The sequence below is a fragment of the Emydura macquarii genome, unplaced genomic scaffold (genome assembly GCF_026122565.2).
Source record: "Emydura macquarii macquarii isolate MOO-44397 ecotype Brisbane River unplaced genomic scaffold, CSIRO-AGI_Emac_v2 contig_113, whole genome shotgun sequence".
In the NCBI taxonomy this organism is placed as follows: Eukaryota; Metazoa; Chordata; order Testudines; family Chelidae; genus Emydura; species Emydura macquarii.
In genome coordinates, this window is record NW_027130250.1 from 291,586 (window position 1) to 308,459 (window position 16,874).

At 39.6% G+C, this 16,874-nt stretch overlaps 1 protein-coding gene across 1 annotated transcript in view; it reads right to left on the minus strand.

Annotated features, from left to right (window-relative positions):
• The window catches only part of UNC5D (unc-5 netrin receptor D), a 135,501-nt gene that overhangs the window by 41,692 nt on the left and 76,935 nt on the right, over window positions 1–16,874 (minus strand). The window contains exons 8-9 of the mRNA XM_067543707.1: window positions 8,051–8,236; window positions 2,015–2,392 (exon numbers count right to left, since the gene is read on the minus strand). Coding sequence (XP_067399808.1) covers window positions 2,015–2,392; window positions 8,051–8,236 — 564 coding nt within the window. The remainder of the gene's footprint in view (window positions 1–2,014; window positions 2,393–8,050; window positions 8,237–16,874) is intronic.

Below are 16,874 nucleotides of genomic sequence, written 5' to 3' on the forward strand. Positions count from 1 at the left end.
CTTTAAACTGAGCTTTGCTATATCTCGAAAAGCTGTTGGAGTAAACCAGTTATTAAAAATTACATCAGCTGTGCAGTCTTCTCTGCCCCCACGTTATCCACCTAAATATCTGTTAATGGAATCTTGTCATCTGTAAAGCTCCTTAGAATCTGCAAAGCTCAATTATTGTTTAAGGTTTCCTGCGTACCTTTACTCAGTGCTACACAGGCAAACATTTTATTTGTCTTTCAACTGAATCTGCCAGTTCTTTTGATCAGGAGAAGCTGATAATGGAGAGATCACCTACAAAAACAAATTGGATTTATAGAGACTTTCATTTCTCTTAGTTCGTATGTGCAACTGCCAATGCAGTTTATGATGTGATGATCCTCTTACTTACGATGGTGTAAATCAGAACTTACTCCATTGGGGCCATAACGGAGTTACATTGTTGTAAAGCCAGCATAAATGAGGGAGGAAAGAAGAGATTCCAGATTCTTTCAATAGCGAATCATTAGCCAAATGAGTGAAACATTGAGATGCTACTGTGATTTGTAGATGGCTGCAAGATTTCAGACTAGTGGCAGGGAGGAAAAAAGTAAATTGCATGGACCAAATACACCTTTAATTTATTTGTTTTATGGGGTGAGCATTTTAAGTAATGTGATGCATAATAAGAATTCCTTTGCCCATCATCACTTTTGATAGCGACACTGACTTGATATCTTTGTAACATTCATTCCCGAGCATACAAATCCTCCATGAAGAAACAAATGCCTTCTATACATCATGCACTGCTGTGTGCTAAATATTATCACTTCTAATTACATAGTACGGTCAATCGCTAAATACAAAATAGGTTTTTTATGTATTTATTTATTTATTTTTTAAATACCCTCAATGAAATGTGAAGGGGAGGGCTGTTAAGTGGCTTTAATGCATTTCATTCAATAGCCAGTAAGAGACGGGCCTGGATGCATAAACCAAAAGTTGTCAAGTGAAATCAAACTCTAGTTTAAAGTGAATCTCAGCGCATAGATCACTAGAATCCAAAGAGTGCCCAATTAGAAGAAACAGTGGCATCAAGCCAGTTCTGATACATATTCATTTTATAATATGAAATACTTAACACCAAGAGGTGTAGTCGGCACCACATTGGGGCACTGGCACAGTGCAATACACTGCAGAAATGCAATCTTAGTATCCTTTATTTGATTCTGATTTGGCCTCACAGGGTGGCTGCAGGTTCAAAAAAAACCCTCCATTTTCTTTTAGCAACTAGCACAGCAGAGCTAAAGTGCAGAATCTCACTAAGTCACAAAGCAAACATGCAAATTTAGCTCCTCCATTTCAAGCAAAGTTCTGACGCTCAGCCCAGTCCCCAGTTAAGTGCCAGTTCAGAAGTGATGTACTATGGACATCTCCTTTCAGAAGAGAGCTAAGCTAGAAGGAAAAAAAACAACCCTGGAAAATCTGAAACCAACCAACCACCTGATTATACCAACAGGTGTAGCCACACACAGCAGTTTTAGTTTAGAACAGTGGCTCTCCTCCATGGTCTTTTATCATTATATGCCACAGTTTTCAGTGGCATCATCCCGATATCCCACAATGGTCAATCATTGATATAATTAGCTTCCTCTTTCTACTTTGTCCCCCACAGTCTAAGACCCTGATATATCAATGAGCTCCAGAGTGGAGCCCTATGGTGAGATCAGGGACCCAGTAAGAAAAATGGGAATCTTTTAGAAATTCATGCTGAGAAGGACAGGAGACGGTGTTGGATTATAACAGCTCAGACGCAGTGACCTCTTATCAATATGTAATAAACACCCATCTCCGAATTTGGCCCTGGCTGTAATCTTACTAAATGATCTGATGGTAACAACTGTCTTATGGATGAGCAAGATTCCTGTAATTTCCACATTTCCCAGTAAGTGAGTTCCTCTCCCCTTTATCTCGTGAAACACTATAAAGCAAAAAGGGTTTAGGCTGCAGCTTTCTTGTGTTCAATAAAAGCAAATAATCGACCCACCTGTGTTTGGCATCACCAAACGGCCACCCAAGTGGCCAAAAATGCCAGTTGTTCTCAGCTCACTTCGTGTCGAAAGAGATGACAGATTCTGGATGTATGTAGTTTTGTTCCTGGCATGTATTGTAGTGAAGCCTCTGTTGCCCCCATGGGGAAATGTTCCAGAATGTGCCTTTCCATGATACTCGGCCCGCTCCGTCACCCCCAGGGAAACCATGAATGAACTCTGAACTTTGACCTTGATGTCTGACAAGGGGTTAAAGAGGGATGATTCTGTCATGAGTTCCTTGTCCATAGGGTCCTGCAGGCAGATGGGTCCGCTGTACGTTCTGCTCACAGTCAGGTCAGGCTGCATGGACGAGTTCAGAAGCAGGGAGTTACCTGATGAAAGGAAATTGAGTGGGTACTCAGTGACCATTTTACATGCAAGGGGAACAGTTACGTGTATGGTGGCTCCTAGAAAAATGCTGACATACCAGGATTTAACTTGAGTAATGGAAAACTAGGGGAAGGAGGTGGAGTTCCACACCCACATGGGGGAAAAGTCTGTTCACCCACCTTTCCATTTTATGTTGTATCTTACAATTTGGGAAAGTGGCCCAGTGGTTAAAGTAGGGAGATGGGTGTTAGGAGTCCTAGCTTCTATTCCTAGTTTTGCAACTAATTTACTGTCTGACCTTGGGCAAGTCATTTTATCTGGAATTTTCAAAAGCACCTTAGTGATTTTCAGTTGGGCTTGTGCCTATAAGTCAGCTTGGTGCTTTTGAAAATCCCACCTTTCCCCTTTCGTGCCGTTGTTTGCCTATCTGTAAAAATGAGCTAGCATTCTCCTACACAGAGAGGAGAGTTGTGAGGCTTGACGAATGTTTGTACAGTGCTCGGAGAACCTCAAATGAAAGTTGCTGCACTAGAAATGCACATTATTTTTTTTGCAAAGACTGTTGTACTATTTCTTCTGTTATTCATGGTAACCCAAAACATAGGTTCCTTTAGGGTACGACTAATTCAGCAGTTTAGCGCTGTACACCTTTTTTTTTTTCTTTCCCTTTCTATGGCATGGTTCTCTTAGTTCTCTTCTGACCAAGACTGAGGCATATTGACAAGGCATGGTCATGAATCTTGCACTGCTGCTGACTGTTCTGTACCTTTTCTGTGGATAGAAGTCTAGGAACAGAGTCTGGAAAACAACTGTGTCAGCTCTAGATTAACTACAAAATTTGGGGGGCCTGACTCTTAGGTGGTGTAATTCCTTTGGCTTTAATGAAGCAATGCTGACTTGCATCAGCTGAGGATCTGGCCCTTGATATCCATGTGCATCTAATGATCCTAACGTGCAATAAGCCCATCACATATCTTGGCAATAAAAAAACGGCACTTAGATAATATATCTCCCTCTTCTATTTTCAGATAACCTTTTACTAGAAATCTAGGCAATATAACAAGTAATAAAATCAAAATAGATGCTGTTGGGCTTCACGAATGTTAAAGCAGAATATTTTCTGATCTAGTTCCTTATCTTGCAATGAGCTCCATATAGGCAGATCTCCCAAGTCCACAGGGAACCTCAGCAAAGTAAAAGTGGATCTGCACAGGTGCCTAGGATCTGCTGGTACAAAATGCGTTGCAAGATTTGTACTTCAGCGACGAACAATCTAATTTATTTATGCAAGCCAAGTACATGGCCACTCCTCCCCATCACTCTGTTCTGGCAGTTTGACAGATCAAGTTAAAACTTGAAAACAAGCCAGCCCCAGTAGTTAAGTATTGCCTACAAAATGTTACATTTTAGTAACACTCAGACACACAAGGTTTTAGCTTTGTTTCGATAATTCCTAGAGAAATGTGCATAAATTCATCACACTGGCGTCCTCCTTATGACCTCTCCATGACCAGCCATCCCGCTTCCCTCTGCTTTTCTGATTCTCTCAGAAATCAGAATCACATATGCCAATATCCCAAAGGAGATGAAAATAATGCAATAGATCTAAAGAATATCTGATCACTATGTTTTCTGCGCTCAAGGCAGTGTCAAAGTCCACATAATCAAGGAGCCAAATGTAAACCAAAGGAAAACATGTCTGCACACCAACTTTTAGTGAGCCTATTGGAAGGTATGAATTCAGGCTTGAAGGAAATTTGGTTGACTAGAAATGTGGGACCCCAGTTATGGAGGAAAGGTTGGTTCCAAATCTAATTCTGGGTGCTGATGGACACAGAAAACATCGGGTGAAAGAAGAGACGGACTGATAAATTTTTGGCTTCCCAACCTGAGACATTTAAAAAGCATCTGATTGTCAGAAACACTGAGCCTTTGAAAATCAGGTCTTTTAAAGTGTCTCAAGTTGGACTGCTAGCATCATGAGTCATTTTCGAAAAGTGTAGAATTTGGATCACTCTGAAGTCCCCTTCCACAAACTAGCAGATCCATTCATTTCACTCTTGGATCAACAGATCTGTGCCTAATCTGCTACAAAAGCTTGAATTTCAGACAGCTGTCCTACTGCGGCTCTCGCAGCCACTGAACATTTTCCCCAGCAGCACTGATAAATAAGGCAATAGACATCTTAGCTGCCTACTCATTGTGGGTAACGACTGCTCTAATGTATTTTTCTAACCAGATGCTGCGTTTGGTATGATTTCCCTTTAGATGAAAATAAGTATAATTTAAGCTTTTCTTTGCACCTCTCAGCATCTTAAAGAAAGGGGGAAAAGTCATTCCAAAGACCTGGCTTTTAGGTGTTTTTATTATTAAATGATGTTGCTGTCGATATAGCACAACAGCAGAGAGGCTTACTATCCTTCCTCTAACTCAGATGGCATGAAAGAAAATGAGTTTATTTGAATGTTTACATGCAACTGGCTCTTCAGAATGATTAGCTTCTAATGTAAAAAGAATTCCCAGCCACACCATTTCTTTCCTATCCAGACAAAGGCTGCGAAGCAAGTCGCACCATTCCTCAATTAATCATGATAGACAGATTAGATTTTAAAAAAAAAACTTCTGGGCTTCTCTAAGCATAATGTACTTAAAACCTTCCTGCTGCTCACCTCCAGCATGCTAATGTCAGCAGAACACTAGTCTCTTCCTCAAAGTGGATTAGAATTTACTAAAAAGAGATTATTCTAAACTAGAAATGTTCAAATTTGGGGATATCACATGAAGCTGCCTATTGAAGAAACCAAATCATCAACATGGGGGATGGATTCTCCCCTGCCATATTGTAAATCAGACACAAGTAGTAATTCTTCCGCTCTATTCAGCACTGATTAGGCCTCAACTGGAATATGATGTCCAGTTCTGGGCATCACATTTCAGGAAAGATGTGGACAAATTGGAGAAAGTCCAGAGAAGAGCAACAAAACTGATTAAAGTTCTAGAAAACATGACCTATGAGGAAAGACTGAAGGGTTTGTTGAGCCTGGAGAAGATAAGATTGAGGGGGGACATAACAGCTTTCAAGTACATAAAAGATTGTTACAAGGAGGAGGGACAAAAATTGTTCTTGTCCTCTGAAGACAGGACAAGAAGCAATGGGCTTAAACTGCAGCAAGGTTGGTTTAGGTTGGACAACAGGAAAAACTTCCTAACAGTCAGGGTGGTTAAGCACCGGAATAAATTGCCTAGGGAGGTTGTGAAATCTCCATCATTGGAGATTTTTAAGAGCAGGTTAGACAAACACTGTCAGGGAAAGTCTAGATATTAGACTCAGTCCTGCCATGAGTGCAGGGGACTGGACTAGAAGACCTCTCGAGGTCCCTTCCAGCCCTATGAGTCTATGATATTGAGGTCAGAATGATTCGCTGAGTCTATCTGCAACTGCCTCAAGATAAAACAGAATAGCCCAAGGGCTGCTCTAGTTTATGCCATAAGGCTACGGTTCCCACAGGACTGTTTCACAGCTAAAAATTGTGCGTTAGAGCTGCTCTCTCCTCACAGGCCTGACATGTCCCTTACATCTTGGTAAGACAGCTGAGTACACTGGCCTCACTCAGGTTACAGACTGAAGCCAGGTTATGACTTTGGAGCTACCTGTCTGGTTCAACAGAGCCAGTTTGGGAGACAGAATCTGGCTCTATATTTTTAGGGTTTCCAGTTTTAAAGTTTAAGACAATAAAACCCCACCAAAACAATCTGTAAGAGAGAAACTGAGGAGGGGGGAAAAAAACCCAGATGTTTTCAGGTTTTTCCAATGTTTGAGGGAGGATTCTATAGTTCCCAGAGGTCTGTCTACATATTTATATCATGCTCATCACCATGTTATCGGAGAATCGGAATCTCATTCCTAGCTGTGTGGAGTTCTGAAGAAACTAAGCTGTAATTTGCCTGAGAACAAACACCAGACATCAGAAAATCATATAATGAATCTAAGTTATAAGAGCCAGATGCCAAAGCCACTCAAATGAATGCAAAGACCCCCATTGAGATCAATAGATTTTGGATCCAAGCCTTAAAACCCTGATCCAGCAAAGCATTGAAGTTTGTGCCTAAGATATTTAAAATAGTGATACATTTGAAGGTACAGCTAAGGGATGGGAGTTAGAATACGTTTGAAATGCTCATAATGTTCTGAGGCTTTTTGTTTGTTTGTTTGCTTGCAAGTATTCATTTAAAAAATTCTACAGTCAAACATCCAAAGTAGCTGCAACTGAACTAATGCATCCTAAAATAAAAAAGCCTAGACAGACAATTTCTTTTAAAATGCCTGTGAGTGAGGTTGTCTGTGCAACATTAAAACCAAACCAAAACCTCCCCCACAAAACCCAAAGCATGATTTTTACAGAGGGGTAGCCGTGTTAGTCTGTATACAGCAAAAACAACAAGCGTCCTGTAGAACCTTAAAGACTAACCAATTTCTGCAGGCATAAGCTTTCGTGGGCTGCAACCCACTTCATCAGATGCAACCTGCACCAGCTGCATCTGCATCAGCTGCATCTGATGAAGTGGGTTGCAGCCCACAAAAGCTTTTATGCCTGCAGAAATTGGTTAGTCTTTAAGGTGCTACAGGACTCATGATTTTTACAGCAAATTGATTTTCCAAATGAAATAAGAAGCTAATCTCAGATAATGTGAAAACGATATAAGGCAAATTATTTACCACTCTTCAAAGGCAACTTGAACTTCCAAATGAATGAATAAAATTCCTCTGTACCTCAAAGTTGTTTTAATTTGTGCTCAGTGGAGCATCTCTCTCTTAGAAAGTAGAATATATATATAGATGCATAAGCACACACACCAACTGCAACATTTTACTTTCCCAAAGAGAAAAAAATTGGGCCATTTTCACACGTCACCAACACTCCCACCCACCCACAATAAGGCCAGCGTCTAGTTTAGAATACCAGTACCTAATCAAAGAAATACAAGATTTTATAATGATCATCAATTCAAAATCTCACTGTTTGTCCAAGGAAATATTCCAGGAAACCTCTGAGTGCTCTTTAGCATGGGGTTTTATTTATGTCATGGAAAAATCTATCAATGACTTTTAAAAGTCCTTTTACCAAAAAAAAACCCCCAAAACCACAAAATAAATACATTTTCATGACAGTATGTTGGGTTATTCTATATATTTTGAAATATAGGAATTTGCATGCAAACAATGTAACATAATATGCTTGAAAGTGAGTTGTTTAAATTAGGAATATAACAAATGAAAATGTAACCCCTTTTAGTTGGGAAATGAAAACAGAAGTAGGAACTGAGTAGGAATTTACTAAATGCAAACGATTTCTGCATTTATTAGTTGCCAATGCAGTAGGAGAGACTAATAATACACTCACTACTTCTATAACACTTACAAAGGGACAACGTGAGGCAAGCAGAGATGACTCATTTGTCTGAGTTCACACAGAAATCTATGGCAGAGACAGGGAAAGAACCCAGAATCCCAACAGGCAGGCCTAACTCTTGCCACTCGACCATACATCTTGCTCTGCACAAGGCAGCTCCAGCTCCTGTGGAGGTCTTATGTTGCCAGAAGCTGCATGTTCTCTTTCAAGAAAAGCTCAGAGGGAAGAAGATAAAATCACAACACCAACCTTGCCGGACTGTTTTAAAATTAAATGTCTGGAAGCCTCCTGTCAGCGCAGATGAATCAATCACATCCACGCCGTACTCGCTCTGGCTCCGTCTATAGAGCGTAACGCCGACGACCAGCACAGCGACGGCAATGATGGCAGCGCCCAGGCCTGAGTACAAGGCAATGTCACTGGCGTTCTCGATATCTGAAACGAGAGAATGTAGGCACCAGATTAGCGACACGTATCTTCTCCCCTCGCTAACTGCCCAAATGAGAACTGTTTTGTTTCCTGGTGCATTTGGGAAGGTGGGGGGGAAGCTATGTCATTTTGGGCTCAGAGTAGGTCTCAAGACTAATGTTTTCACGTGAGGGATATGCCGAGATTTGTGGATGGTGTGTTAAAAAAGGATGAGAAATGAGGGCATGGGGTGCCCTCCTGCCCAGCAACGTTGCCTTGCATGTGCATTTGTTTAACTTCTCTCTCTCTCTCATAAGCCTTCATGATTATTTAGCAAACGGGGAAGGTTTAAAAACAAACAAACGGGGGACAACTGGAACATCAGGTATTTTCAGGAAATGGCTGGCACTTCATTTGATGTTTTGTGGGACTTTTCCTTACACCAGAGGGTTCACCACTTGCAGGTCTATGAGTGAAGAGGACTGAGTGCAGATCTCATCTAGCTTAACCTGCACTACAGCCGTGCATGCCACAGCTCTGAGCGGGGAGGGAGGTAGAGTGGGAGTGACCAGAACCATTCCCCATTGCAGCCTAATGGCGGTTAAGGGCTGCATTATGTTTCCTTAGTAAAGGGGAGACACCAGAGCAATGGCAGCTGGGGTAAGCTCTGTTAGGGAGCAAGATGGCTCATCTCTCACTGGTCTACAGAAATGTGCAGGGTTTGGGGCTGAGCCCTGCAGCGTATCCAGGAGGGAGCAAACCTTGATGGAATGATTGGTGAAGTAAAGATTTCTTGCTTCACTTTGAGAGGGGATAGAGCCTCCTCTAAGGAGTCAGCCTACGGGGTTTGGTAGCATAGAAGATTAGAGTTGGAAGGGGCCTCAAGAGGTATCTAGTCCAACCCTCTGCTCAAAGCAGGACTAACCTCAGCTAAATCATCCCAGCCAGGACTTTGTCAAGCCGCAGCTTAAAAACCTCTAAAGATGGAGATTCCACCACCTCCGTAGGTAACCCATTCCAGTGCTTCACCACCCTCCTAATGAACATTTTTTCCCCCTAATATCCAACCTAGACCTCCCGCACTGTAACTTTTGAGACCATTACTCCTTGTTCTGTCATCTACTAAGCTGATGGGATCTGAGCCAGCATCATGGATTCCTGCAAGGGCTCTCTGCCATTAAAAACAAATATGAACCCAAATGGTCCCCATCACCAGCAATGCTCACGGATGGGCAATTTATGACCAAGTGTTTGAAATTATAAAAACTTTGGTAGCAGGTGAGGGTAGCCCAGATGGCACTTGCAATACTGTGTAACAGAGCTGTCTAGTCCCACTATGCATGACCGGGTGGGATCTGGGACCAAGAACCATGAAATTAAATTACTTGGCAAGACAGTTTGTGGGCCCTTTCATAATTCCCCTGATGCTGAACTCTGCTTTAGAGAAAGAATGGTCGTGTTTTTACTCGGTAAAGCGTTTTACTGTCTCACAATGTGGCACTTGCATTAGCAAATGCCTATTGGAAGAAAGTATATTATTTTAAATAAAGAAATCACACTGAAAATAAAGAATGAACCAGGAATTCAGACCAAACTATTTCAGTAAGTGAGCAGTAAATAGAGAATAAATTGTGAAGTACAGTAACAGCACAGAGGAAAAATTCAGCGTTATGTAGAAGGCCAGTAGATGGCCTTGCACCACTTACTACTTAATCGGAGGCTTATGTGGTGCATTATTTTGTGCCGAGCTCTGCAGAGGTGGGAATTTCACCCACAAACCCTATACTGTATGTAGGAACCAGATTGCCAGACAACTTTAAGAGAAAGAGGACAGAAGGATACTGATGAAGTGTGCTGAAAAACTGTGAGCAGGAATCTAATTTGTAGTAGAAGTTGCTTTTTCTGGTTTATCACTTTATGTAAACTAAATGTCAGACACTTAATTAACCATACAAGCACTGTTGAACTTGCCAGGAAGGCATGCCAGCTATGCTGCCAAATGAACCAATGGAATACTGACAGTCCCCTAATTTCAACGGAGCTGTACCAGGTAGGCTAAAGCAAGTGGACTATTCGTTACCAACCTGTCCTCTACAGCATCCAAGGCAAGTACTCAGTGTTATAAAGCAAACTCTGCTCACAGAACTTCCTTTACCTTAAACCAGTTCTCCTTGGATTGCATTACTTAGTAAAGAGACAGACACCCTCAGGTCTAATCAGAGTGGCTGTCAGGCTCTGCCACGCCACAAACAGTATTGGAAAACCTCTAAACACATACACACTTGTGTACCTGAGCTTTAAAGTGGATATTCCCTGAAGAGTTCAAGCTTGTGGTCAAGGCACATCTGTGAAGACTTCAGATCTGCTCTATGAAGGGATTTTTCCCTGCTCTGGGTGGCTAATAGTTTCTGGGCCTTCCAACACACTGCTCCAGAAGGGATATTGTAAATGCAAAGTGATGTATTGAGGAAACTTAAACACTTGAAACACAAATAATGTCCCGACATGATCATTTATTGTATTTCCATCAGATGCCACCTTTGCCTTTTATAACTTGATACCTCATGCACAAAATAGTTTTCTTTTGGGTCAGAGTGTCCAAGTGTAAAATAAAGCAGACTGGGAAGTCAGGGGAGACCTACGCTATGACAATATTGAAGATATATGGAGCACATTCAATTATTCATGGAAAATAACCTTCAACAGTCTTCACTTGTAGATCAAATGCTTTCTGCCACACAAATTTGTCGAGGGTGATTTTTTGCTCCCTAGTATTTTCTTGGCTGAGGTTTGTCTGTTGTGGAGGGAGTTCTTCCAGAAAGGGATTTCTATCACAGCCCATGACTGGTTGCTTTGAGGGAATAGTGTGGCTCATCTAACAGAGCTACTGGGGAGCCGAGTTGAATTCAGAGTGCTAGCTCCCTGAGGGGGCCAGGACACACTGAATGAACTTAAAGTGAGTGATTTCTGGGTAGGGGTCATTCTCTAGTTCTTTGCCAAAGCCCTTGGAGTTTAGCATCTCTCTCTGCTTGGACTGATCTTTGATACTAGTAATGGATCAATCATTAAGCATTAGATTGGATTTTTCAGTGCTGTTTCCATAATTGGCTAAGGTGGTGGTTTAAGAATCGGAGCTGCCACTCAGAGTAACCTCAGGGTACGATGGGACTATGGTTAGCCTGTGCTGTCAATGGCTTTGCAACATGGCACGAAATGGGACATTAAGAATATTTAGAAACAAGAGAGTGTCAAATTATTTTTGTCTACACTTTTCTTTACTTTTGGGGTGAGGAAGAGAGGCTCAAAAAATTAAAACTAGATTTTTTTTCCCCCCACAAAAATTTGTTGAGTTGAAAAGCCCTTTTTATTTTTGAAAAATGTAATTTCCCCCTCATTATATTATTTTGGAGGGGAAAATATTCTTTCCCCAAGCAGCTCTATTAGAAATAAAGAGCCTATGTTACTTTATAAGTAATTAGTACTGGTTGAAGTTTTTAGAATTTCACAATTTTGATATATTTCAAATTTCATTGAAATTAGGCCCAGAAAAAGAGAGCGTTCTATCAACCTTGGTTTTTTTTCTTTTTTAATCTCAATACAACTCTGGAAATTTTTCAGAGTTTTGTAATGCAAATTTTTCAGCAACAAAACATTTGTAAAAGGTTTGTGATCTGCCCTCCCCAGTTTTTTTGACCAACAACAGAAAGGGAAAGAGAATGTGTTTTCATAGTTAGATGGTGGCAAAGGAGAAAAGGGATATTTTGGTACATCCTGGATTCTAAAGATAAAATAAAGAAAAATACATTTCTTCTGCAAAGAGAGCTCCACCTCCTTAGCAATCTTTGCTCAACTTCTTCTCTGACTAATACTTTACTGGTGTAGATGGAGAAGAACATCTCTATGACGAAGAGTAGGTCAGATATAGAGATGCTTAAGCACAGCCATGGAAAGGAGCATGAAATGATGCAAAACACATATGACTTTATTCATTGTTGAGCTCATGATGCTTAATGGATTTTGTATTTTACAAAGAAAGTCATTAATTTTAAATCAGAGATCCTAAGTAGATCATCTTATAGCACAGGTTGTTACACAGTTTAAAAAAATGCAGTTTCAAGAAAGGTGTCAGGTGTCAAGTCAGTGATTTGTTTTGTTTTTAATTTTGGGTGAAATCAAACCCCAGCTCACATAGGTTTTAAAAATAGCTAGAAATAATTTCAGAATGAGCATATGGTATCTTTGACATTTGATTATTTTATTTCTACTAAATTCTTCCTTCCACACAAATGGAATTCTCTCTCTCTCTCATTGTGTTAGGAAATGAGTTGGGATCATCAAGTGGGGGTGCTGCATTCTTTCCTAGTGAGACTGGAAAAGTTATTTGTTGGTAGTTATACAGATCAGGAAATGGAGGGAAGATTTAACTTTTATCTGTCACTCAATGAACATTTGCAAATCGCCACTGTAACTATGGCATATTTTCTTAGGCAAGTACCCAATTTTGGCCCACGATGTGCCCAGACCTTTGCCCTAACTGAAATGAACATGTTTCAAATTCTGCTCACACCATTTTATGGAAAGTTTGTCATGCTAGAAAATTTACAATGGAGTTTTGAGCCCATTTTATTAGAAGTTATATTAGGGCCTAGGGGCTCCAGTCATTATCAGCATCTTCCTCTCCCGTCAGTATGGTAGGTGATGTACATAGAGTAAGAGAGAGTCCCTACTCAATCTGACAATCCAAACACACAAGACCAACAAAGAAGGTATCATTATTCTCTTCCTACAGATGGGGAACTGAGGCAGAGAGATCATGTGACTTGCCCAGTGTCACACAATGATAGAACCTGGAATTGAACCCAGATCTCCTGAGTTCCTGCCACTAACCACAAAAGTAACTTTACATCCTCTATTTCAGTCTCTAATACAAGGGTACAGGAAAGGATGTCTACAAATCTACAGCAATTCAATTTCTTCTCACTTATGTCCCCAAACACACAATCTTTGTTAGATAATTAACTCTGATACTCCATTCCTGACTTTGTGGATAATTAGTATGTTGGGCAAGCCAAGAGATGTTGTTTATTATGAAACATCCCGGAGTGGTCTATATCCCAGGAGATAGAAGTAATCAGTCAGCAAGTGTATGAGCTCCCCACATCTACATTCCCATACTTTTGAGTGCGCTACAGTGACCTATGCAGTAGTTATTTTCAACATAACTTTAAAGTATCCCTTTTATACAGGGGAAAAAGTGGAAAAATCTTAAATTGTTCCTCCTCTCCTTCAAAATAGGTTAAATTCTGATCTAAAATATACATGGCCCCGCTAATTGAAATCTGCTGCTGTTATGGCAAGGGGTGTAGAGGACAGGAGTTCAGAAATTATCCCTTATTGTCAAAACAGGGTATGTAAAACAGACAATATTTTAAAGAGCTGTCACATTTTAAACACTATTGGCATAAAAATAATTAAGAAAATCCCTTAACTGTGTTACTAATGGTAATTTATAATTCTAAATTCTTACATTATTAAAACAAAATTACTTAGATAATTTACATTCTGATTCACTCATCTTAGACATTAAAATTGATCCATCAGTTTCATTTTTGGTTTTTATATACTAGCATAAGACTGCCATGTTTGGATTACAAGTGCTAAGGAGAATATTTAAATCTTAACTAAAAGGATTTGGGAAAAAACCCCTAACAGCATTAGAAAAACAAACAATTTATGTTCATGACAAATATACTTTAAAAAACCCACAACTGGGACCTAAATTTAATAGTTCTCTTCATAAGGTATTATCTAAAACTCCGTACAAGGATTTTTTTCTGGAGATTTCCTTATCTTTAATAAGCTGTTCATTGTTGTGGGGTTTTTTTAGAGGTGACCTGAAAGTGCTACTCAGGTATTCACACAACCATTTCTTAGTCAGGGATGAAAAGACAACAGCAAAATTAAAAACATTTAGTGAATTTTTTGATCTGATTCTTAAGTATTTCAATTTAAAGGAGAAAAATGGTACTAATTTTGTTCCAAGGGACAATGCTGCTTATAAGACGATGTGTTTAGAAATGAAAGAGTATTCAGAGTACTATCATTTGTTATTTGAAAACAAATAAAAGTGAAAAAAACTTTCATCTCTTTTCTTTCTCGCCTTTTATGCAAAATTTCTTTCCCTTGGGAGAATGGAGATTCAAGAAAAAAAAGCTGTGGAATTTTTTTTATTTTGGTACTTTGTGGTTTTTTCCAGATGGGATTTAGCTGAAAACACTTGAAGTCAACCAATTATTATTTAATGAACTGCATCCTCCCGACTCAGAGGAGACAGTGACTTTCTTAAAGAATTAAGTTTCTATGATTTTGTTTCAGGGTACATGTTTGTGGTAATCATAACCACTGTTTCACTCCATCTCCTCACACTGTTACACAACATTTATTGAAAGCATATTTGATGGTAATGAAGTTTCTATTAACTATGATTAAGTTTCATAAAGCACCTGAAGATAATTTAAGATGTGCAGGAGCAGAAAATGAAACATTTAGTTTAGTACATTAGGAAATGTAATTGATTAAATTATTATAAGTGCTTTCCATGAGCCATGGAGGGCACACATTTCCTCCAGTTTGCCATTAGTCTGCTAGGCGATATCAACAATTTCTCTAGCTTTTATTTCCCCTTTCCCTCCACTTTGCTCTATCTATCTTCCAGCTACTGGAAATCTTTCTCCATGCAGCCATTCTTCGAACAGGTCAAAGTCCTAACAGATATGAGTCAAAGCCAGAGAATCATGTATAAGGCTATTTAGCAGAACAGGTTGTGTCTCAATTATCTTCATAATTGACTTTGATTTTGCATCAATGATGATTCATGTAGTCTTAAACTAAGCCCATGTTTTCACTGAACAGCAACAAGCTGTATTTATATAACCTCTAACCTCACAGCTTAGAGAGAGACAATTTAATTCCCCTGGGAGCCTCATGCACTAAAATTGACTCCATTAAAGTTTTATTTTTAATAAATCAGAGATTGAAGCAGTTTGACTGATTCTCTTTTAGGATCCAGTAATTAAGTAGGAGGTGCAGGGATAAACAGAAATGCAACAGTTGCTCGAGTTAAGTTACAAAATGACCAACAGTACATGGCAGAAGTGGGGACGATCCTATTAAAATAAATGTAGAAGGGCATGAAAATGCAAGGCAAGCCTCAAATGTTTTACAGTTTGCCTATATTTGCTTTTGATTCTGAACATCCATAGAAATATTTCATAATTGGAAAAAGCACACAGGAAATGCTTTTATTCAAGGACTCTGCACAACCCAAGCAATAAAATGTAATAATGATGGTTTTGGAGGACACCCACAGAACTTCAACATGTTACAAGATGAGAAGCTGAAGGCCACGTGCCTTTAGCCTGCCAAGAGGTGCAGCTATCTAGGAGGATAATTCTTCTTTATTATTACTACTTTTATTGCATCACAGTTTTACAGCCATTAAGTTATGTATCCCCAACCTGGGTGGATATAACGAATATCAGTGGATGACATGGCTTTCTAGCCACAAGCATTCTTTCAAAATGCCTGTTTAAACATAGCACAATACTATGAACTGTGTTTACTAAACTTCCCTTTGTTAAGCCCCATGAAAATTAGCTGTCAAATTGAGAGCTAGAGCCTACTGTATGTAGTCCTAAGAATATATACCTTGGGCTGGGATTGACGAAGTGTCAGATGCCTAAAACCCCAGAGAATTTTCAATAGGATTTGATTGCCTAACTCACTTCGGCGCCTTCTAAAATGTGGCCTTTATGCCTGGGAATTTCAAATAAATAGTATGCGCTTTTATGGAATCTTTCTATGGAAGAATTCAAAGATGTTTTCACACATTCAGACTGAGCTAGTGCTTGCCAGGAAATAGGTTTTTGCCCCCACAACAGAATTGGGTCAAAAATATCAAAATGTCTTCAATGACAGTCTAGACATTTTGGGCTGTTTTTGTTAAAATCCCTGAGAAGTCAAAAAATTTCAGTTGGCTGGACACAACTTGCTGGCTGAAAAATTGTTCATCAGATGAAAAATTTCTATGATCCCTTCCCCTAAACTCCCCCAACACCTCAATTTTCAGGATTTTTTTTTTTTTTAAACCATACTAAAAGTTGTGTCTGCAGATATTTCAGATAGAAATTTCAGTTTTGATGGCAAAAAGTTTAAAAAAAAAAAAAAAGTTATTTACCACACTTCAGAAAGAACCCCCAACCAGCTCTTATTTAGGCCAAAATCCCATTAACTTCAGTGGCAGTCTGACCTCTGCTAAGACTGCAGGATGGGGCCTCAGAAAAGTGGCATGATATAAATATCTATTAACAGTTAATAAAGGCACAGAGAGGTAAGTGACTTGTCCAAGGTCACATTTTAAGCCAAATCAGAATAGAACCAAAGAGTCCTGACTCCCACAACAGACCGAGTGATTAAGTCCAAGATAAGCATTCCTGCAGAAAGGGCCCACTGTGATTCACAAGAAAAGTCACATTTTATATTTAGTCTAAAATCTATGATTACTACACAGAGGCTTTCGTTAATCCATTTCCCTTTCATACAACTTTGTTTTATTTAGCTGCTAGACAAATAAAGCAGAATGACAGAGAAGATGAAAAAATATATT